The following is a 25,889-nucleotide window of genomic DNA, read 5'->3' as shown; positions in this document are numbered from 1 at the left end:
TATACCCTGTAGTATTGATGGGGTTTGTATTTGACCTTTTTTTTCTTTTTAAAGAGCTAGCTCGTTTATATTTATTTCTTAAGCCATTTAAAATGACATGCTTAAAATCAACAGGTGCCAAAAAGTCTACGTCGACCACTGTCATTGTCATTAACAGTTTTTTTATTGCCTTTGCAAAGCCATTAAGCAGCATAATTAATGCTTTAAACACCAGGAGTTTTAAATGAAACTGAAAGCACTGAAGGCAACTCTATCAAGGCCAAATCCTGCCTCGGGCAAAATGACGTGGAGCATTATATTTAGGCCAGGAAAAGAAGAGAGGGCTGATGGGGGTAAAAAATATATATACTTGTAATTGTGTGTGAAACTCTTCTTGCTAACTGGAGAAATCTAATTGTGTGTGTGTGTGGGAGTGAAGCACCATGTTAACCTCTACTTGGCTACATATATATATATATATATATACATATATATATATATATATATATATATATATATATATATATATATACACATACAGTATATATATACAGTATATATATATATTTTTTTAGATGGAGAAAGAGATGAGTTGTAGTCATATATTTTGACAGCAACCATTTTAAAATTTGGATACAACAGCAATTTCTCTCGAAGCATGCACGAAAGGGCGGAGACTAAGAATTTGTTGGGCTTTATATGTGTACGTGTGTCACAGAGGCGCCGTTCTAGGCAGGATGAGGTTAGCTCACAACATTGCTGCTTGTGTGACAGGCAGTCAGAGGAGAGTTAGAGCTCCAGAGAACAGCTGAACATCAGCCTCTGGCCTTGACCACTGACAAGGTGCACAGGGTCCTGGAAGGGAAGGATATGCCACACATAAGCTCTCACACACACACACGCCCACAAACCCCCGCACACCCACGCACACACACGCACGCACGCAGGCTCACAAATAAAAAAATATACCCTCGTTCTTCTCCATGCACTGTCCTCCCTTTTCTCTAACCACCCATCATTTATTGGCTAATGTCTCTCCTCGACTCAGCCATCAAAATCTTGCTGCTGTATCTATTTTTTTTAATCCTCCCTCTTCCTTCCTTTAGGGGGAGAAAAAATCAGCTGCATCAGCACTGTGCTTACCTTCTGCCCTGAGAATACACTCTACACATACTCATACACCCACACAATGAGTGAATAAGATTAAAGGATGAATGGCCTGATTTGGTCTATGCTGTTGTAGGCCTGCATATATTTTCAAGCAGAGAGCACAAAATATACACAAATGTTTAAATAAGTAAAACTGCATTTGTGTGGCTGAGCGAGTCCCTTAAAGCAAGTATGGGAGGTTTTCCAGAGTAAATAAACCTTAGTCACGCTCTTCTGTGAGGTTTGTACGTTTCCTAAAACACATGTGTTCATACAACTTTTTAACATTTTGTCAAGTTGAAAAAAATTTGTTTTATTGGTATTTTATGTAATAAACCAACACAAACTCAGGTCTTTAGAATCTGGTAGCCCTAATTAAATCCAATATGAGAAGATACCTTCAGAAGCCACCTAATCAGGAGTTACAATCTATGAATATCTCCTGGAAGATTGTTTAATCAATAATGCCAAGTATTGCACACTTCCAGTTCTACCAAAACATGGTCAAAAATGAACTGACAGGCCTGGTGAGGACAGCATTTTTTACTGAGAGAGACAAAAATCCCATGACGACTCTGGAGAAGCTGTATTCACCCGATGGTGTTGGCACCACCTCCACCCTTTTCTCTCCTCTCTCACGGCTACACATTTACTGTCTGACTCAATCTTCCCCGTCCGTTCATGCCCTCCTCCCGTCCCCATGGGGTAAGGTTGGACTAATTGGAAGCAGAGGTTCTTCATTGAGATGACTCTGAAGCCAGTCAGGTGAAAACTCTTCTTAATGGACCCCTGCTCTCTCCACACACAGCAGGAATGCCTTAATGCTAAGACCTATATATATAGTGCATACATTCCTTTGTGGTTGAACATATAAACACATACGCTTATCCTTCTCTCTGGAGAACGTAATTGTTCTTTTTGCTTTTATAATAGAAAGAAGAGTTCTTTTTAAATCTCTCTATGCCTCTGTTTTTTCCCTTCTCTTCATAAATCTGGCGCTCACTTGAGACACCTGTGCAGAAAATCTATTCTTTACCATGCCTGTTGCAATATCAACATTTTCTTGCAGCTTTCCCTCGACAACAGCAGATTCCCGTGTCAGTTCCCCCCCCCCCCCCCCCCCCCCCCCCCCCCCTCTTCATTTTCACAAATTCACAGATTGCCGTTGCCCGTATTGCATAGCAAAATGTCATCTTTCCAGCCTTCACACATTAAACCGGCGTCTGTGTGTCTCCAATTTTATCTGTGCTTGGCATGTGATTCAGGGCCGTATCTGGCTCATGCTTGACGATCGCGATTTGGACGCTGCGAGAATCCCTCCCAGTTTGTTGACCGCCCCTTCTCCTTGGGCTCTGCATTACACCCTCTATCTAATCCCCCACTTTCCCGCAGTGTTGCTGCTGCTGCTGGACCAAGATGGCTGCCTTCCAACTCAATTTGTGGTCAAGTAAAAGGGCTATTTGCATGAACATGTGTCCTGTCGTTTAACATGTGGCAATCTTTCTTGGATTGCCACAGGCGTATATTTGCATCTCTTCTTTTTAGTTTATCATCCATAGGCAGTGTTTGTGGGGATTTTCCCCCTGCATTGTGACACTTGTACCCATTTTAATATTTAGAAATAAAAAAGTGGGATGTAATAAATTATATAAAATGGAAACATGTAATGAGAGAGAGAGGGCACATGTTGCAAACGGGGGGGGGGAATAAGTGACTTTTCAACGATTAGCTGAGTTTGGCAAGCAACACTGTCCTCTGTTAGAATTTGTACACAAGGATTTTGATTCTTCATGGCGATCCACATGCACAGGCAGATCAGTTCGTGGGGATGCGCAATAAATGAGCGGAGGACACCTGCGTTTCAATTTGCCTGTGTATGTCTGGGTTTGTGACAGATCTCTGCCGCTCTCTGGGTGGTAAATTGTTTTGATTGCTAAAAATGGCAAAGCTGCAGTGGAATGATGTTCCTAACACAAAGTGGCTCTTTGCCAAAATTACATAATTACTTTGCCTCGTGATGTAAGATATGCTGATTAATCGTAGCACCTTTTAAAAAATTTGCGATGATACTTTTGTGGCTCTTTTAAGTTTTCCTTTTCAAAATCACAATTAAACTGACAAACTTTATTTTATTGGCCCACTTTTAAAGAATATAAAAGCTTTTATGACTTAGTGTTTTACTGGTTATGAATGAGATGCTATGCTATAAGATTTTGAATAATGGACTGGTCTAATTGGGGTTTTGCGTAATTAGCAACATTATAATGAAAGATAACAGATTTGATTAGTCTTAGACTATATATATATATATGTATATATATATATATATGTAACTGATTCAGTCACTGAAAAGATCTAAAACTGCTTTAATTTGAATTGAAACTTAATGCACAATCCCAACCTAATTTTTAGAATATTTATTATACAAGTCCTCAACGTAAGCATTCATGTACACAGATAAAATATAATAACTTTTAAATTTGAATTTAACATTTAGAACATCTTTAGTGAATCTTTTTGGTATTTTATAGCACTAGGATGATGGGAAATGGATGAAAAATTAATGGTTGTCAATTTTGTTCTAAAAAATCTAAAAGGTTTGTGTGTGTATTCACCCTCCTTTGGTATCCCTAAATAAAAACCCAGCATAATAAATTGTTTTAGGAACTTACTTATATTAGAAATTACTTTCCACCTCAGTGTAATTTAACCTGTAAAAATACAGGTGTACTATAAAACGAAATCGGATGTTTTTAGAAAATTTTGTGTAGAAACTGCATGCTTGATTGTTATTCTAAAATAATAATCTAGCACTGAACAATGTGAGCCCTTTTCAGTAAATTATCAGAAAATTGAAGTGCAGGCCTGCCAACATATGCCCATCCCCTTAAATTACTTTGCAAGCAAAGTAACTTGATCACAGAAGCAACAAAGAATTAAATTTTTTCTCTGCAGGAGATGCTGAGAGCTACATTTCAGGTGCCAGGATCTTGGCAGGACAACTAGTAGCTGTTTTCTCTGCAATCTGACCTTCATGGAAGACTGGCAAAAAGACGTAGGCACAGGGAAGCTGCTCAGAGTTGATGGGGAAAATGGATATTAATGCAGGGCAATCCTGAAAGAAAATTGGTTTTATGCAGCAGAATGCTTTAGACTGTGGTGGAGGTACAGCTTTCAGAAGTAGAAAAACACTAAACATACTGCCAGAGATATAGTGGAACAGTTTAGAGCAACACATTTAAGGGTGTGAATGGTCCTGTCACAGTCCGAGCCTAAATGCAATTGGAGATCTGTGGCAAGACTTCAATTTGATGTTCCCAGATTGGTGCCATCAAATATCCTTTGAAAGAGGTGGCAGGGTCAAACCAAGTTGTTTCTAGGAACTTTTCCCTCAGGGGCACTAAATACGAATGCACAGCATATTTTTGGGACTTGTTTTTTTTTTTTTTTGAATGAATGAATCATGTTCATTCTATTCTCCGTTGATTGTGTTTAGATCCATAATATAAGATGTATTTCAAGTTTTGATTGTAGGATAGCAACGTTAAAACGAGTCTGAATATTTCTTGTTAAAATTGTAGGAACAGTAAAGATGAGTCATACAGGTTGTTTCAGTTCAAGTGGGAGCAGAGTTTTGGACAAGGGGGATGCAAATCCAAGAAAAAGCTGCAAGATTACCTACCGAGACAACAAAATTTGATAGATGCAAGTTAGTTCCCCAGCTATCAGATCACTGGCTGTGGATTAAGAGTAAGAGCATTAAAGTGGGCATCATTCATTGACTCAAACAATAACGGCTAAGATAAAATGTTTGGAGGAAACTCTCTTGAGAAAGAGCTACAATATCACTTTTTATATATTTTTTTATTTAGATATGACTAAATTCAGCTTAAATTAGGTGAGGTGGACAAAACTGAAACGCATCAGGAAAGGTACATAAACATGCATGTGTTTAAGCATATCTAAAATGTGTGCAAACTTTTAGTACAGATATACTAGAAACCCACTGATTTTATGATGGATGGTGTCTGGAGGCTGCAGAGTGACAAATCTAATGCCGTCACACATTAGCTCTGATTTCCAGCGGCAACACCTTTAGGTATCCAAATTCTTTTACCACTGTTTCTCAACAAAATATGCCTTTGTGTGTTGTCCTTTTCCTTGATTTGAAACATTTTATGTAACCATCATGCAAAATAAAATTAAATAAAATCATTTTTTCCCAAATGGATAATAGTTTATCATGAGGGATTCTTGATAAGGATTAGGGCTAATATTTATTTAGCTTTTGAGACATTCGACTTCAACAAAAATATATACAATTTTGCAGTAGTTTTTAAGTGTTTCTCGTGGAAAATAGACTTTTCTCACACTCTGTTCTTTATAGAGTGGAACGAGTCTAAAAAGTTGACATTAGGTGTCCAATAAGCTATGTGTTAAGTGAATGATTTCAGGCTGAATGAAACATGACCAGACAAGTTTATTAGGTCGTGGTGTTGCCTTAATTAGATTATTTTGTGGTGCTCATTTAAACCAATATCACTGTATTTTATATATGACTTCTTTTCAGTAGAGTAGAGTGATGCAATGCCAATGTGGGGGGGAAAAAAACAAACAACAATCTGGCATTGCCTTCTACGCATTTGGAACTGTAGCTTACTCAGTTTGGCTGCCACAAGCTAAACATGTTGGAAGTGCCCAATGCATGATGCTGCAGCACTGATACACTTAATGTAAAACACATGTGCAATATTACAAGACAGTTAATACGACTGTGAATCAAAAAACCCAGCAAAGCCCTAAAAATGCAATTACTCAGTCTCGCGTTATACTGTTGTTGTTTCATATAGCTCCCTTTGTGAAAGCTAGAAAATAAGTGACTCATGGCATGACTGACTTGTGGAATATTTGAGCAATTATCTGACCATGTGGGGACAAAGAGGATGTAAAAGTTTATTTTTTTTTCCTTTTTTAATCAAACAATTTATCCATATATATGAAAAAAGTAATAAGGAAAATGTGAGATGGTGATGTCACCTTCATTCAGCTTAGTACCATTCACTAGGCCATGCAATTGATTAAAATACATGCAGTCAAAGAAGCAAGAAAATGACACACTTTTTATTATTATTATTATTATTTATTTATTTATTTATTTTACATCCAGTGTATTCAATTTGACTACAATAATGTATACATTGTCAATGTCTTTGATCTTGTGTGCTGATTCTAGAGTGTCTGTGTATGATATACGTACATCTGAGTGGCTTGGTTTCAACATCAAAGTTCTAGTTTGCATAATAATATTTACTGACTTGTGGTATGGTTTTATTTGATGTTTTGGCCTGTACTCGGAACAGAATCCTCATTTGATGTTTCTTTAGAACATTTGGAACTTGCAAATCAAACATAGCACAAAAGTTAATAGATCATTTCTACTGCATTTTGTCAATGTGAATCACAAAGATAAAAATAGCACTTTTTCCATCCCTAAATGTAGGTGTTTTTGGATCTTTGATGTGTTATTGGAACTCAGAGGTGTGATGATCACAGTTTTTATTAGCTGCCAGTTGGTGCTGAAACTGTTTTGTTCCATTTTTAAAAGTGCAGGATGGTCAGACTTTGTTACATTTGAAACTAATTCAATTAATCAAACAAGAAATTTACATATCCTTTTTTCCTACTACCAAACTTTAAGAACCCCTAAAATTATAAGAAAGTAATGTTTACCAAAATACTAATTACTTGTTTGATTGGCACTGAAATGTGTTATAGAACTAGAAAATTGGCACAATCAAATCAGTCGGTTTAGCTTCTTAATTAAATCTTTTTTGTTAAATTGAGAATTTAAAAAGTTTTTAAACACCTCAAAAACTGTTGATCATTGAAAAATCCCATCTAAATATGACACATTGGTAAAAATGACTATGTACTCGATGTTAAATTTTTTGGTATCTGTCTCTGTTTGTGTTTCTTCCCACACTGACTCCACTGCAGGTTTATGTCTGCAGTAACTGCAGTCACACCATTTGCTAATGAAATGCTAAATATGTCAAGTTGTCATGTTTTATTTAGGATTTTTTGACAGTGTATAGATGATTTCAAAGCTAACCAAGTTTTCTTTACAGTTGCTTTGGTAAGTTTGCATTTAGGTGAAAAATACAAAGCAAGCTTACTTGAGATTTTTTTATATACTTTTGCAATCAATTGTATTGTGGCTTTGATAACAAGACTGATTTTTTTTTTACATTTTTTTATTTTTTCCCCCCTCAGGTTAACTGGGTTCCAGCTGCCTTCACCTATTGTGAGTACAGGCTCCAGACTCACCTTGTGGCTGCTATCTGATTATGCTGTCAGCGGGCAGGGATTTAAAGCAGTTTATGAAGGTAAGACTGGTTAGATGTTTCATAAATGCCGAAGGTTTTTTTTTTATTTGTTTTTATCGCTGTTGCAGAATACATATTTTTATCAAAAGAATTGAACTGATAGGATCTTGAAAAAAGCTGTGCAAGTTGCCAATAAGTTCTATAATTTTTATTTACAGAATTCTAATCGTTAATTCAGCGTTTGAAATTCCTTTACAAAGTCAAATGTCGTTTTATCAGAGGAGATAAAAGCATTAGGAAAGAGAAATAATTTACTGTATATCTCTACTTGCTTATCTGATACTCCAGGTATTTAGTTGACCTCTACTGACATGCTGCATCTGCCAGAAGTGTGTTGGTTGACTTGTGTGGCTACTTAAAAAAATATATCCTTATCGACTACGGATATTTTACGTCCTTAAGGACTACAGTATAGATATTTTAGGTTATATAAAATGTGTCTCATTCTGCTTGGCCTGGTTGAGCATCTTTATCATGATGATAAAACATCCTTCCCATAATTTTGGGAAGGATGATGTTATTTGTTCCAAATTTCTGACTCATTGTGGAAGTAGTAAGAAGTGTTATGGATGTATTTATAAATTCTCAGTAGCAATGGTTGACGAGGCCACAGACCATAATCTATGGCTAAAAATAGTCAAAGACAAGATGGCAAAAGAACAATTTACTCCATTCTAAAGCAACAGGGGATTGTGGTTGTCTCTTTAAACTAAGCTTCTAGACGTCTGAGAGCTAACCTCAATGGTTTTATATATATATATTTATATTTATATTTAGTGTTTAATATATTTTAAGCTATTTAGTTTTGATCATACATGAAGTCAGCAATTTGTCCACACAAAGCATTTTGTGAAATAATAGAGCTTTTTACTCCTGTGATAATTTCAGTGCATTCGGCAACAGGAGGAATTTGTACAAAGTCATAATTACCTGTCTCCTTCCTCGCATGACACTGGCAAGCCCTACTAGAACGACCTATGCCATAGGGGAAAAGATAAGTGCTCTGCTGTGCTGACATGTGGTGCTGCCCTCTAAGTTACAGTGAATGTTAATTGGATTGTGAAAAATAGAAGTGATATGCAAATAAGAACCGGCTCTCTTTAGCTGTGCATAGGACACAATTTATGCACTGATGCTACATGGTCTATCTGAAACATTTGGCAAAGACATAAAGCTAAAGGGAACATTTCATTTATGTTTTGCCACAAAGGAACACAATAAGGTCTTTGTAAATCGTGGTTAATTAATATTGGCTGGAAGCTGAGAAACCCCAGGATGATATGATGTTGCTTTTAGCTGATCAGTGCAAAGGCTGTTTGACTGGAAGCCACTATCAATACCTGCTGCTATGCTTTGATTGAATTTAGTTTTCAGTCAGCAACAGTGCAGAATGGTCATCAATGAGCAAGTTAGTGACACAAAAATGTTTATGTAGCCTCCATGATGTAATCATGATACTTTAAACATGATACTTTTACCTGGTGTTACATAGTATTCATATGTACTGCAAACTTGCTCCTTACGGCCTTATGCTCGGTGTGGGTTAAGTTGTTCATTTTAAACTCTGAGTCTATTGTTGAGATGATTGATGTTTACTTTTGCAGGTCATTTCGTAGCACTAAAGTATGATGGACAACCACACGCCTGTTTGCATACAGGATTTGCACATAATCTCATTTATGCACATAATCTCTCATTTCTGAAAGTAGCAAAACTGCATAGCACGTTCATTCCAAGAATATGTACATTATTAGGTTTTGTAGAATGACTTTATTCACTTGCAGCTTTAGGCGAATAAAGAAACAACTAACCTGGAGTTTGAACTCGTGTGCATTTGTCCAAAGTGAAAAGTGTGGGTGCATGTGTGATGGAGTGATTTGCTTGGCCCACTTATTTTACAAGATTGGAAATGTGATATCAATTCACTGTCATATATGATGCATGAATATTGCCTGCGGTTACGTTATCAAAAATAGATGCCTGTGTAGGTCTAAACGTTTTTTCATTTTTTGGGGGTTGTGGTGATCGCCTGGGGTATCTTATATGCTTATACTTGTCACATGTATGTTGGCATAATAACACTACTCATTGCATCAAATTCTGCTCTGCTGTCTGAATTTTTATTTTGCAATAGTTTACATATTTACTTTTAGTATGTTCTTGCAAATGTTCTAAAAAATGTTTAAAGGTTCCAGTAAATTATTGGTTAAAGGACTGCTTCCAGACATTGGAAAGCAACGACGATTTGGCACTTCAGCAAACTGCTTTGCCTTGTTCTGAAGTGTCCAAAAATAATAACCAAGTTTCAGTTTATCTTAAAATTGCAGTTCTCTGCTGATGAGCATTAAAAAAACTTAATGAAGCTACTTCTGAATCCTTTGTTTCATGTCTTTACTTTTTGGTATACATATAGTCCCCCCCTCTGGGGAGCTGCATAAAATGTGTGCAGTACAGATGTCATTGTTAAAAAGCACCAATCCAACCATGAACGATACCAAAACACTGAGGAACGACTCAGCCGATCGCCTCGTCAAGCAATGCCACAGAAACTAAACACAGACTCCAAGCCCAAGCAATTATTTGGGCATCTAACACAGACATGAAAACAGCTCCTGTTCACCTCTCTGCTAGTGCTGACACCACGGTTAGCAAACCTCACACATTTTAAGGCAAAGACATTGCTCTTTACAAAGAATTTGTGTCCCACCCCCTGTCTGACAAAAACTTAGTGTTAGCAGTAAAAAGACAGGAAAAAAATATCTATATATTTGTGGTCCAAATTTCTCTTCAAGCTCTGAATACTGCTGGTAACGTGTACTTCTCTGACCCTGTACTGATTTTAAATAAATTTTGATGACTTGCACAAAGAAAATTCTCTTGACTCTGACTGGTTGACTCATCAAGATTGACCAGTTAGTGGCTTTAATGAGATGCTGCCTTGTGCTTAGGGACAAGCTTATGCAAACTGGAAAATGTTTAGATGTCTGAGTGAAGTGTCAAAGTGAGTCAAAACCAATTTTACATGAATAGCATGAGAAACTGCACTATCAGTAATTAATTTTCTTGTTGGTGTATGAGAAAGATCAAATGGCAGATATGTTGACAAGACGTACCCAAAAGGCAAATTGGACATTCTGCCTTCCAAAGCTGTGTTAAAATTTCTGTTAGTCTATTTAGGCTCACTCTTTTAGCATCTAAAGTTGTAATAATATAATTTGATATTACTCTATGGGTATAACATGATTCAAAGGTGGGTTTAAGAATTTTATTTTTCTAGGCAGAGATAAAAATGTAACATTTCTACAGTGGAAAAATATGGGTTGTTTAGGTATGTTATGAATGTTTATGTACTGCTGTAACAGTAACATACATCTTCTGACTTGCACTTTTATAGTAATCACATGTCTTAGCTTTCCTTTGAGACACAAATTACAAAAAGTAATGCTCTGTTTTATTGGGGAAGGGATCATTTTGGACAGGAGGGTGAAAAAAACACTACATTTCTTGTTTTAAAGAGGTTAATGATGAGTGGTTTTAGTTGGATTTTTTGCCTTTAGTATGTTTGGATGCAAATGTCACAGAATCTGTTTCAAGCTAATTGGCTTCTAAAAGTGGAGCTTTTGGCAGTAAAGCCTCAGCACACCAACTTCCTTTTTATATTAAGACTATGCTTACCAACCACCATTTTGGTGTGAGCTCGTCTCGTTTATATTAGATATGTTCTTTTTCAGCCCACACTGCAATAAGCCTAAGTGCTTCACAGTCCATCTCCCGAACACACTGCGTAATGGCCGAGACCACTCTGGAATCTCTCCCCTCTTGTCACCATGGCAACCACAAAACTCTTTTTTTTTCCCCGTCCCATATTCTTCCTTCCCCTCTCCTCTGTCTCTTTCCAAACTCTTTACTCATGTTTAATCTGCAGCAATGGAGAAGTAGCTAAAGGAGGCAAAGGGAATTGGGAACATTTGCTAAGCCTCAGAAAATATCTACTGGGAGTGTTAAAGCACTCTTATTTTCTCATATGTTGCTGCAATCCTTGTGCATAGGAACTGCATCTTTTTCCCCTTATTTATCTCTTATTCCTTTTCCTCTATGCGCTCTGCACCTTCTTTCTGATTCTTAGTATTTCCTGCTATATGTATTGTCTTCCCTGTTCTGCCTCTTTCTTTAATGACTTGCTGTGATCATCATCAAGTCATGTCTGTCTCTGTTGCATAATCAATGTGCTTCCCAACTGGGTCATGTGAAGCAAAACCTCAGCCAACTCTTCTGCTTGTTTCAGGCATTCTCATCCCCTATCGAGCTAATCTTCGTAGGTGTTTGTATAAAGAGGGAAAAAAAACGGTCAATATTTATAAGCAGTCAAGTAAATATATTTCTCTTAGATTAAAATTTGAAGCATGTTAAAACAGGTTGTCTTTTAATAAGTTACTTTATTTTCATGTAAAAAAAAAAGGCTCAAGGGAGTGTCTGTGCGGCTGTATTGCTTTTTATGCATCCATTAAAGCTGATCTAGATTATTGACCATCTTCTAACTCAACCAGCCTTGGCACTTCTCCTCCATCCCGCTCTGTGTTTGAGAGAAAGGAAAGTGGGGGCTGACTAAATAAAGGTGATGAGAGAGCAGCAGAGCGTGAGAGAGTTTAGTGTCTGATTGATAACTGAGCCTTGTCCTTCTAGTGATGTGTTTTCTCCAAATGAAAGTAATGACGGAGGTTAAGATAAATATACTCGGCACCAATTCTCCAATCTTGACTTTTTTTTCCTTTTTTTTTTTTAGAAACACAAGGAATAATAAATATTTAGTGAAAGGTAGTAATTATGGCCGTGATCGTGCATTTCTGTTTCACATAAAAAGGTTTTTTTGCATATTGTTACTGGTTGCTTTGTTGAAATTGAATTGGTTAGGCCGAATGTGCAAAAGTAATTGAGGTAATTCCAAACACTTTCATGGCTATTATTAACTTTATGTGGACAGCTTTATTTATCACAGTAGATTTTCCAAATATTTAGCTCACACATTATCATCATTATGGTCATGTTGGTATTATTGGATTTTTGTGAGTAATAAACTGAGTCAAGACGAATAACTGTTTCATCATTTATCATTTATTATTACTTCATTTGTACACTGTTCTACAGCTCACAACCAATTAAACTAGAGAACTGTTGTGCTGTTTACTAATAAACCCGTACAGTATTCATTCCACCTAAGCTAATGAGAATTAAATATGCAGTTTTGCTCTGGCTATATGTTAAAAACTAAAAAAACGGCTTTAATTTTTTACATGGCCTCAAACTGCTCAAAACATTGTTTGTAAAATTTGTAGTGTATTTGATTATGAAAAAAAAACAACAACTAAAAAACGGCTTTAAATTTTTACATTGCTTCAAACTGCTCAAAACCATAGTTTGTAAAATTTGAAGTGTATTTGATTATGAAAACAACACAATACATACAGTATGTGACTGGCTTTGATATCATTCAGACAGGTTGTAAAATTACCTTATCTTAAAGCAAATTTTGAGTACAATCTGATTAAACTCTCTTGGAACAGGAATAGACAATGTTTCTCATTTACTAAACCCCCGAAGAAGAGAGATATTGGTGATACTTAGTGACTAAGTAAAGCTACATTGTTCTTGTTTTCATAAAATTATGTAGATGCATACCATACACATTTTCAGTGTTTTGCAATTTGCATAGAAGTTGCCTAATGTACTTTCTTATGCATTAGCTGGGCTACAGCAAAACTGTATATCTGCATAAAGACTGTAGAGAATCTCCTGAGATGGGTTTGAAACCAGAGTAATGATCTGCATTTTGAAGGCAGTGCGAATTATGAAAGCTTGGGATTGGTATTTGAAGATAAGACTTTAGCTTTAGATGCCAGTACCAAAGTAAATATGGCACATTTTGTGCTGCATCTGTATGAGTACAAGTGTTTATTCAACAAGTGATACTTGCTATATTCACTGATAAGAATCTGTAATCCCAGAGGTGGTTTTGAAGCTCTGCTCTCTGATGAACAGAAAATAACCAGTCACATTTCTCAGAACCCAAGCAAGAACTGAAATTCATTTCTTTGACCTTTACTGGACGTGTACGTATATGTTCAATTCCTTTTGCAGTTGGAAGTTATTTTATTATTAGTTAACATTCAGATGTCTGTCCTCTACATTGTTTTAAATCTTCTGTGCATTAAACAACCTTGGAGTACAATCTATTTTTTGGGATATTTGTCTAAATTGTCTGAAGTATGTTTGTCTGTGGCACAGAGACATTAAGAGGCAACATATTTCTGAAAAAGATATATTTAAAAAAAAAAAAAAATTGAAGCTAACAACCTTTCTCCTATTGCATTTTGCAGCACATTCTGAAATTCTGAAGCCTGAAATAGAGTTAGTCTGTAACATATACTCTCAGACAATGTTTTATAGGTTCAACAAATTCAAATGTTAAATGTGTGGTAATAAAAAAATAAAACATCAAAATTCAGAAAATGAGGTAAGCAGATAGGGTTAATGCAGGTATTTGACATTTGGTGAAATTACTGAGCATTAGTGAAACAATAAACCATCATAATGACTCATCAAATTTTGGAAGGTTTTCTGGGGAAACAAGCGCAACTAATAAATAAGTACTCGGTTGCAAGAGTTTTAAAGAAAGAACTGCTCCCATGATGCCTTTAAGAAAGGAAGAGATTGTACAATGTAGTAGTTTGAAGGTGGTGATTGGTGTGGCAGAATAAAAATGGAGGACTTGAGCCACAGTTTTATCTCCCTTTAGTGTGTCTGTCGCAGACAGCAGAGCTGCTTTACTAGAGTAACAATGCATGAAGTAAAATTGATTACAACCAGTGAGTTCTTTAAAAAAAAAAAAAAAAATCCAAAAATGTAAGAAAAAAACCCCCAAACTTGCCTTTATATACAATAGAAGTAATAAACCAGCTAAATGCTTTAAACCTTTTTAAAGATTTCTAAGCAAAGGTAAAGCCTAACTGGCTGTGAATTTAATGCATATTTTAGAAAGAAATCAAAGTATTTCTTAAAAGAATTAATAGAATTTCACTGAAATAATAAACAATCCTTTGATTTAGCCAAAAAGTCTAAAATGTATATTTTTTAAACAAAAGTCAAAACTTTCATCTAAGTAATGAAATTGCTGCTGTTTCAACTACATCTCCTGACATTCCAGCGTCCAAACGCTATTCCATTTATACTGGTGTTTAAGCAAAACAAAAGTTTTGACGTTGCTTCGGCATTATGTGTCTACTTTAATTTTCATTTTGTTTTTAAACGGAGACAAATTAAATGCTCCGGTGGCTTTGACCAAAGGGAAACTTTGCCTCCATCACAGCAGAATGCATATCAAGTAAAAAGTAAAAAGTTCTTCCTTTTTGTGTTCTCGATGCGGTATGTTTATTCATGTGGTGCAATGTTTGCTCTGAGGAGATGATCACAAAAAGAAGTCTATTAGGAAAAAAAAGAAGCTTTTACTTTAAGGAAAGCCTGAACTGAGCTACCCTTTATCTGCAAACACCACTGTGTGCCCACATTTGTTGCTACTTGAAAAATACAGCGTTTGACTGTGAGTAAGCAGATCTCTGTTCGGTAGGTTGTGGTTATTTTTAGTTTCTGCCAGGTTAATGAAAAAAGAAGTCAACTTCTCGGGTGTCTAAGACATCGTGTTTGATTATTGTTGCTTAGATACTCTCACACATACCATTTCCTGCAAAATTGTTCAAACATAATTTTCCTGATTTTTATCACAGTATTTGATAAAAGAAAATACGTGATTGTTTTTGTAAGTTTAATGTAATTCTTCTTTTTTTCTTTTCCTTTTTTTATTTCCTGTCTCTGTGAGCCACTTTGTGATTTTGGATATATAAATAAAACATACTTTAATTACTTGGGTGTGGCCATACAATATGGAGGTTTTAAATTACATCAGTTGAGATGGAAACTTCACCGAGTAGTTTATATTCATCTTGTGATGCTCATTTACGCTAAGCTTTGCAAAAGATTGAAGTGTTTCTGGTGATTTGAAATGCCTTCCCTTTTTTGCTTTTTTTTTTTTTTTTTATAGACCTCACAAGTGAAGACCATTATTTAACAGTTGCTGTTTCTGCACAAGCCATATGCCAGCTTGTCATTTCTACAGGCTAAGCAGGACACAGTTTTTATTATGATCTTTTTTCCACCTTTACCCACTTTCTGGGTGATTTGGTTGCAAGACATAGTCCGGCCTGTGGTTAGGACAGATAGGAGGTGGCGAAAAAACATTCCTGCACCGCACTGATGTTGCACTGTCACAAACACTTCACACACACTATCCAATCACATCCATTTGCACAAATGGACACACAATTCTCGTTTAGACTTCACATCTGCTGCTCGGTAGAGCGTGCACAAAATGGTCATTATTCCTTGTGACGCGCTTACTTTGGGAAGGTTTCCAGGGTTTCAGGAGCTGTGCAAATGTCCCTTTCTAATAAATCATTCTACTCTATTACATCTGCCTGGTGTTATATTTTATACATATTTCACTAGGCAGTTTGAAAGCATGTGTAAGCTCAGAATAAATTCACCACAGCCATAGTAAAAGGGATGTTTCAAGCTGCTTTTTTTTTTTTTTTTTTAGGTCACCTGTCGAAAAAGGAAGTCTTACTTGCTTTCGATTCAGTGTGATGAAACAATGAAAAAAAAAAAAATATCAGAACATCTGCTGCTAGTTATAGTAATGGTAACACTTCAAGTGACTTTAAAGAATTTGCACACACTATTCATAATTAAAAATGTCACACTGTTATCTATTCAGGCAGTAAGAATGAACTTTAGCTCTGTGCTTCTGTTTTGATTTCAAATTAAACATTTTGAATTGCGTCGTCTCTTAATTATAGTATCATGTTTTAAATGTTGAGTCGGATGCATCAACATTCTACAAAATGAACAAAATGTGGTTAAATGAGCTCTCAGAATGAAGCAAGGGCGTTTTTTTTTATCTTTTAACGTGGTACACATTGTGATGGTAAGTGTAAAATAATCATGATATACTTTTGTCACTACAAAGATACAATAATGACAACAATGTCTCGGGTAGTAGATGAAGCTATAGGGAGTCTTTTTGCACCACACTGATCGAGGTCATCCTAACAGCCATATCAGAGAAACACAAGCAACGCCACATGGCAGATTTGCTGTGCTGTTACTCATGCACAGCTCTGTCTCTTCCAGTGCCATGCATTTTTTAGAGGGTTAGCTCATCTCCCCAGAAAGCTCCACAAAGCCAAACTGCTCTCTTTTCTCCTTTTGGGATAAAGGGATCAAATGTAACCTCGAAACCACTTTGCTAGTAAAGTGGTTACCTGCTTTATTTAAACTCGCCATAAAGTTATCGGTGTTTTAGTCCTGTACAACCTGATCACAATAGTATGCTCCCTTGTTTAAAGTGGGTTGTGGATTTGCTGCTTGGTAATGTAATTTTTCTAGTCCGTCCTTAGGTAACCTTAGTGGGTTTTTTTCCCCGACAGAGGAGGGGATAGTTCTCTTTTTTGTTAAGGGATCATAATTGGTTAAATAACATTTAAAACCAGTGCATGCAACAATGCAAATAGTAACTTCAGTTAGTCGGTTTTTTCAGCTGATGGAGTATATATGGAATGCTGATTTGTTTTCTGCTCCGCTGTTAAGTGAATATAGTTCTCAATATGTTAATTAGTATGCATTTAAACAGAAATGTTCTACATACAGAATACAGCTGCACAATAACACATGCTGTATAAAGTGTTTGTGCTGCCAGGTTAATGAAAAGCGATTGTTGAACCCTGAGAAGGTTAAACATGCCGTGTAGGTGTGATAATTGTGTACAATTTGAGGGCAATTTGCCATGGTTGACCTATGTTTGAAAACTTTATCTTTAAAGTCAGTGACCCATGCATTTTCTATGGAGTGAGATGGCTTGGTTTTTCTTTGTTTTTGTTAGATCATATCTAATTTTTGAGTGCACATTCAAGTATGTATGTGCATTTAGGACTGAGGTGATACCATTTGGTATGTTATTGGCCTTGTGCTTCTTTCAGGCACCCGGAAGGGTGACCATTTAAGGTCCTTACACTGGCTGCCTGTTTCATATCGAATAGATTTTAAGATTCTTTTAACAATGTATATCGTTTTAAATGGGTTAGCTCCTCCTTATCTTCAGGATCTTTTGAAATTTCATTCTGTCAAGAACTTTAAGACCAAATAATCAGCTGCTACTGAAAGTCCCTCGGACTCCACTCAAGAGAAAAGGACATTGGGCTTTCTCTGTTGCTTCTCCTATTCTCTGGAATAATCTACCTTTCCAGATTAGATTTGCCCAAATCCTGCATCATTTTAAATCGCTTCATAAAACTAATTTTTATTCTTTGGCATTCAATTGAGCCTGATACAGTAACTCTTCTGTTATTATTTTAACAATATATATAGATTTTTTTTCTTGTATTATTTCTCTTTTTCTTTTCACCAACTTACTTTATCATTGTTTTTGTACAGCACTTTGGTGCAGTTTTACACCTGTTTCTGAAGTGCTATATAAATAAATTTGACATTGACATAGATGGAAAGTATTGTGATTTTTTTCGCCCTTTTCATGTTGAACTGGAAATTTCTGTGCAAGGTGTAATCACTATGGGCAGAAAAGGTTAGGACTTGTAGTGCAATTGTGTCCATTTATGCTTTGGGACTTGAAATGCTAGACTAGAAAAGTTCTGAGCCTTTTTGAAAGCAAAATGTAATCCCAGTTTCACAGGGAGCTGAATTAATGCTATCCGCAATCACGTTTTCCCATAAAAACTTGAGCCATCATATTAAGACGTGTTTATTACCTTTGTGTTTTAAACACTTAAATTTTTATGCTTAAGTACAACACTTTCTAATTACAACAGTTACGTTTCAAGTACAGGATCCTACATCCTATTTTTACTCCAAAGCTGCATAGAAACTTGTGCAGATGCATTACATTGACTAAGAAAATGTATATTTTGTTCTTTGTACTGCTCTTCATTAATAATGTTTTAATGGCTAAGATCCCACATATTTATCAACATAATTATTGTTTGTAGGTTGGGGCTCTTTTATTGTTTATTCTTTTTAAAATTTAGTGCCTTGCAAAATAATTTGTACCCCTTTATTTATTTATTTTAGATTTTTTTTTTTTAACAGTCAAACTTTTACTTACTTTGCAGGGATTTCGTTTGATAAACCAAGAGAAAGTAAAACTTAAAGGTGAAGGGGTGACACACAGTTTTTGCAATAAAAAGCTCTTAAACTCCAATACTCTAGAGCTACCTTCCTGCAACCTATGAATTCATTCCTACTTGGACACAATTGTATTAAATTGCTGAATTACCTTCTCAGCATGTCATCACATGCAGTGTTTAGCTAAGAAGGAAATCTTTTGTCTCCTCTTGCTAAAAAAAACATCTTAGACATGCTCACTGCCCTTTACATGACTTGTGGAAAACACAAGTCATGTAAAGGGCTTGCAAGGTATACTACTTATAGACTATTTAAAAAAATAGATTATTTTATATTTGGGATCTAGGGAAATACTAAAATACACTAAGAGAAATTTCATTTTCATGTAAAAAATACACTTACAAATTCTGCTGGTGACACTCAACATTAATTGAACACATGAGGAGTTTCTAACTTGATCCTTATAACATTAAATATATTGAATTCTCAGAAGGACTAAACACAGTCACAGTGAACAGAGAGTACATATTTGAATGATTGGGTTTTGCATATCTTGTATGTGTTCAGGTTTTGTTAATTGTACTTCCCAAACTTTTCCATTTCCATAATTCCCATAAATCAGGAAACCCTCATGTTTCTTTAGTTTCTCATTTTATGGTGTTTTGTTTTTTTTTGCTTTTTCCTCTTCAGATTCTGAAGTTTTTGTTCCTACTTCTCAGAGGTAATTATATATATATAAAAAAAAAAGTAAAAGAAGATTCTGTTGGCTTCTCTTACCCTGCACTGCAGTGCAGGCTGAACAAACTCTGGACATATTGCTGGAGTTGAGGGTGGAGTCTAGTGTTTCTAATCTAATATACGACAACTTGAAGTTGCAAAAAGAAAATCTGTTTTTCAAGATGCAACTGGAGAGACGCATTTCTGCATAGTGATGCAGTAGTGTGCATCTCTCCAGATGCACATTAACTTAAAAAACAGTTAGTGTGTTTTTTTTTTTAGTTTAATTGTATCTGGCAAAATCAAGTAAACGACGCATTCCTGCCATCTACTGAAGTACTGACAGGAGATGTGAGTGCAATTGTGCTGTGATGTATGCATGACACGGCACAGCCTAATTATGCGTGTCAGAATCAATTTTGTGATCTTGGTGTACTGTTCACCGGCTTGTTTCTAAAAATAGAATATATGAACGTAATCATAACATGTTTTTGCTGTTTATTTTATGGATGTCTTATTTGTTGCATTTCATGGAGCCCTTGAGTCCCCTAAGCTGTTGATGTTTTGTTTTTCACTGGGACTGAAGTCAAGTATAAGATGAATTGAATGTGCTACTTTTTATTATTAAACAGCTGTTGAGTCTCGTATATCATTAGGATTGCGCTGGTTTCACGTTACCATCCATGATGAAATACTCAGTGATGGCTATACAGCAACTGGTGCATTGACTCATTAAAATAATTGATGCTAACCAAGTGTCTCCTCCTTTGTTGATGTGTTCAATCTTTTCTGTGTTCACTAGATTGCTTTGATCCACAACTATTCATCAGACAAATTCATTGATGAGCCATGGCCAATTTTCCCCACAAATCCTTTCATACTTTGACAGTTCATTATTCACTTGCTGACTACTTAAATGTTATGGTCATAATCAATGTCTTTTGTTCAGGCAAGTTGTAATTTTTGTCAATTCATCGGTGGCAGTTTTTCTATGAAATTATTTTCTTTGATTTTTTTCAAACTGTGTATTTAATGAAATAATCCTTGCTTTCATTAAACAGATATGTTGTCAAAAGCCATGCCAAAGTAATGGTTGTTCTTTATTGGATTGCTGAAGGACTTGGAGTTCTGTGTTGCAATAGAACAGAGCTGAATCTTTACAAATGGCGATCGTAATGGAAATCTGCACACAAACATACCAGAGCAATTCACAAAATCATCCCCTCCTCAGAAACATACGAGCTAGTAGTGCTAGCTTTCCTTTTCATAGACAGACAATGTTTGCCGTGGTCAGCTGCATTTTCACTGTTTGTGAATCGACAGCAGAGACCCGGCCTTTGAATGATTTATTGGGGGAGGGGGGAAGATTTGTTGGAGAGATAAGAGATGAGGTGTTGTGGAAAAACAGACATAAATCTTTCATTGGCTGATTGCAACAAAAAAATATCTTTACAAGTCAGGTACCTTGAGACGACATCTCGTTGCGAGAGGAACTGAAGAGAAACGAAATTGAATTTGCATAGAATAACTGTGGCATGGGTTTGGATTTGTGTTGAATCTTTAACATCAACGCTCAACTAAGGTTAAATATGGATATACATGGAGGATGTGGGAGAGGGTCTCACAGTTCAAGGTATTGTTATAAATAACAATGGTGTTATCTATAACAGTCAGAAGTACTTTTATGGATAGCAATACTGCACAGCAATTGTGCCCTGTGGGCTTCCTACAAACCTTAAACAAACAGTTTAATTTAAGCCATTTCATGGAGGATATTATTTATTTATACCAGAACAGCTGACACCACGTCATATAGAGTGAACAAACATGCAAACCTCTCAATACCAGCTTAATTTGCTCATACTGGCATTTTGTATCTTGAAAATTTGTATTTGGAAATGACTTTTGCTATTTAAAATAAGTGAAATTATAATGATTTGTCCGAACCTCCCACACAAACTCCAACAACACATTCTCAGCTCTTAAATCATACGTATTTTCTACATGAAACCTATATTATAACACTTCTGGTAATATTGCAGTGTGTAATAATGACAAGGAATTTCAGGGACAAGGTTTCTCAAGGTCAACCACCTGTTTGACATAATGGTGATTTTTAAAATTAAATAATATTCTAAAAATATATTTGATCACAGCTTCTTAAGAATAAGGTGATGAAATAGGAAACTTTAGTAGAAGTTCAGCACTCAAGGCTGGTAATACCAAAAAAAGGAAGTGACTTGAATTTTACTGTTCTTTTTCCCTTTTCAATTCTGTCAGATTTATGAATATTATAAGTAAAATCTATACACAAAATATCATGTTGATTTGAATGTGTCTACAGTTATTTCATGCCCTTCCGTCAAATGTATTTATTTTTGTCTGAGAATGCAGGACCCTCTAAGAAAAAGAGATGCACAAACCTTTCTAACTGCACTTTCACACATCAACACTTTATCTACCATAACGTCCTCTCTGGTGGGCCTTTACAGTTTCCAAGGCAACCTGAAAGAGCAGAAAAGAGGATTGGCTTAGAAAATGGCCAAGCAAGACAAATGCAAGAGGCCAGGTGGAGGACTTTTTATGTTTGGCTTCACCTTTTCAACTGGTCCGCTTTGATATTTGTCCAACCCTGTTTACATTAAGGGTTTATGTGTTTACCCATACTGGTTAGATTGCAATAAAAAAATGACGTGTTTTCCAAAGGTAGCGTTTAATCTTGTGTGACCTGCTCTCTCATGTAAAACTTGATTTAAGAATAATTTTATATAACAAAAAAATTGACTTTCAAATATTAAAGTCAACAGTTGTTTTTTTCTTTGAAACAGTCAACATTGCACTTGAACAATAAATATTTTCTTCGTTATGACAATAATCTGACAATTGAGAAATGTATCACCATATGCCCATACACTGCAAAACACTTTTTATTTGGGCTCATGGAAGTTTTATGATGAATGTACTGTGTCGTAACTGATCTGTTTTTGCCTTTTGCCTTCATTGGGTGTTAACTTGATATCTACAACATACATGTGCAATCCTAACACAATGCTTTGGAAAATCCAATAAAACATACATGTTTACTGTGCACTGACAGCCTGGAAAGTATTGTCTGTGGTTTAAACAAAACTTTTAATTTCAATTAATGTGATGACAGAATGGGATTTCACTCTCATTGTAATGAGCCTTACCTCAGATAACACAATGACAGTCCTCTATGGAGTTAGCGTACGACTTTTGCTTTGTATCATCAGGCTACATTTGTGGATAGCACTCCAAATTGCATTTAAAGACAATTACTTGTGGACATTAGTAATTTCCACACCTGAATCAGTTTTCAATACTGTGCCACCCTAGATCTACTTTCAGCTTTGTTCTTGGTGAAATTAAATTTCTTAAATTCTTGAAATGGTTTGATCAAATTATGAACCGTGAATGTTGTGTAGTAAAAATTCTTCCCTGCTGATATTTGTGGAACTGTATTCAGAAACTGCACTGATAGGAAACATTAAGCATCTGCAAGAAACTCTTTGTATATCCATTTCCTCACCGTTAATGATATTATTAAACTGCTAAATTTCCTATTCATACCTCTGACATTTCTAGACTTTTGTTGCCCCATCCCCAACTTTTTCAAGATGTTGCTGCCACCCATTTTAAAATTACATTATTATTATTATTTGATTTTTTCAATTAAAATACTAAAAATACATATACATTCCACTGTTGCATTGTAAAAAAAAATTAATTTCTGGCCAGGGTTTTTTCTTATAGAGTTTGTGACAATGGTGAAACTAAACATGAATTTTTATCGTGATACAATTACGTAGCTGTTACTTTCCTTTATAAAGGTACACTTCTGACCCAAAATTTTGAACAGGTTACAGGAACTTGCTCAGAATTTATATGAATGCTGTTTTGTTTTTTGATATCCATATTTAAAAAAAAAAAATCTTTAATGTAGTTTTGAACTATAATGCAGCAGTTGTTGATTGTGGTTAAAAATATATTTGTTGTAATCAATTTTCACCCTAATTAGTAATTACAGCTTTGAAATTTAGCTCCATGTGGCTGATTAGCTGTTCTTTTTCTTAAGTTGTATATAATTACACACACAATTATGTTGCTCTCATTAACTCATAAGTTTGCTTTTGAAGTAGCAAGAAGTTAGTAGAACCATAAACATTTTATTGCATCTCTCTATAAATCTGCTCAATTCCATATTTAAAATTACAGAAACAGCCCTTGTACCTGACTTTGAACATTTGTACAATGGGATTTCTGGGGTTTTATGTTTTCTCTGTCAGTAGAGAGATAAGCCTGAAAAGCCATATGGATTTAGATGGAAAAATCCAGGGTCCAGGCTGTACACAGATGCACCCATCTCCCCTCCAAACTTGCTCTAGCCACGTCTCTCATCCGTCTCCCGGCTTTCCTTGAAGTGTCTGATACTCCATGGTCCCTCCTAGTTTAGTCTCGTATATAGTGAATGGGTACTGAATGGCACATTATTCCATTTTACAGACAATGTGGAGTGCCATCAGTTCTGTATGAGTTTCCCTTCACACCTCAACAGCTTCCACACAGCAATTGGCCCTGCACAGCGTTGTGTTGTGCTGTGTCTGAGTAGGAAAAGATAAGAATTATCTAATTCAGGTTAGAACTTAAATATGGAAAATATTAACAGCCCATTTACCTGCACCAGACACCGACACATTTTAAGGTAAATTTTAATATACTATTTAAATGCATCTCTACATTAGATTTTTTTTAAACTTCCTTAAATCTAATTTTACCAACAGGAAATGTAGTAAATGTTCTACTCTAACGAATACATACTTTGATGTAACACTTCATAAGTCCCTTTTAGATCATAGCTTTACAATAAACATGTGACCACAAACTCCCCTGTACTGATTGGGAGAATCTGATCTGTCCATTCAGATCTTACAAGTCAATCAGTCCACATTGCACATTACAATATTATCCTTTCACAACCTGCTCTAAGGATTGTAATTAACTACAAAGCAGCATAGTTTATATCTTGCATCATCCACTGGAGCAATATTTGTAAGAGATTTCTCTTAGGAATTTCTAAAATGACCGACTCTATATGATCATCATCCAGGCATGTTAATATTTGCATCGGATTCAATAAGGAATGTATTCCTCAGTTCAGATGTCGCCTGAAATATTACGTGGTGGATCAACTCTCGCCGAGCACGGCAGATTCCTGCCTATCTTCACTTTGTAATACGTTGCTTCGTCACACTCGTTCCGCAACAATTTACCACTTGTAGTTTGTACAGGTTTTAACGTCCTCTCAACGTGGATCCAACATTAGTCAAAGGACTTTAACATGTGTTGGGACCTTATAGTTAATTTGAAAGTTAAGAACATGTGTAGATCATAGAATGATTTTACCAGTCAGCCGTAGCAATATTACCTGTAACAGATGAAGAGAATAATACGGATTATTTCTTCATGATGGCACATTGTAGTGTATGGGCAATAGTCTGTCATCAAAGTTGATGTTTAACAATGTAGAATAACAGGCATGTGAAGAGATTTGAGCTAGGTTAACAAGGGCCAAATTGTGACTGCTGGATGACTGAATCAGAGCCTTTCTCAAAATGTCAGCCCTTGTGGGGTGTTTCCAAGCCACAGTGGTGAATATCTATCAAAACCAGCCCGAAAAAGGAACACAATTGAAGCAGCAAGAAGATACTGGGCACCCAAGTATTGCTGATGCCAATGGAGGGCAAAGTCTGGCTGGCGTTTATGATTGGATCCAAAAGAGTACCTACTGGTAGGCTAGGCCTTTGCTGAGTGATTAATTCTCAAAAATTATTGCGATAAACGATAATATTGTTTGAAGACCACTTTGAACTGATGTAATGGCAATGACATAACAATACAAGCACATCCTGCCAAAAATGAATACACTTTATTTTCAAGAGAACACTTAACACTGGAACTGATAAATAAAATAAAACAACCAAAAACAAAAATAAAATGGACTCTCAGTCTCCGTTAACAAGAAATGCACTTGAATAAAAACTAAACGCATCATAAAACCAAAGTGGAAATAAAAACTACATTCAACCAAAAGAGTACAGATTATGAAGTCTGTATACTATATTGTCCTTCAATAATCATTAGATTTAAATAGAGAAGATGGGCATATCCGACTACCTGATGCAATTGTTCACTTCTCCCTTACGTTAAGAAAATGAGGAAGGGAGGGGTCAGTGGAGAACAACGGAGCCGAGTCTTTTTATCATCCAGTATCATTAAAAGAAAGAGAAACAGGCAGGAAGAAACGATAAAGGCGATAAATTAAAATGAGGTCGATAATTTTCCTTTATCACGTGATTAATTGATTTATTGTTTATTGCAACAGGCCTACCTACT

At 35.8% G+C, this 25,889-nt stretch overlaps 1 protein-coding gene across 1 annotated transcript in view; it reads left to right on the top strand.

Annotated features, from left to right (window-relative positions):
• Positions 1 to 25,889, top strand: part of csmd2 (CUB and Sushi multiple domains 2) — a 253,349-nt gene that overhangs the window by 48,909 nt on the left and 178,551 nt on the right. The window contains exon 3 of the mRNA XM_032580630.1: positions 7,402 to 7,514. Within this exon, the coding sequence (XP_032436521.1) occupies positions 7,402 to 7,514 (113 nt within the window). The remainder of the gene's footprint in view (positions 1 to 7,401; positions 7,515 to 25,889) is intronic.

This window comes from Xiphophorus hellerii, chromosome 13 (assembly GCF_003331165.1).
Source record: "Xiphophorus hellerii strain 12219 chromosome 13, Xiphophorus_hellerii-4.1, whole genome shotgun sequence".
NCBI lineage: Eukaryota > Metazoa > Chordata > Actinopteri > Cyprinodontiformes > Poeciliidae > Xiphophorus > Xiphophorus hellerii.
This window is presented reverse-complemented; position numbering and strand designations above follow the sequence as displayed.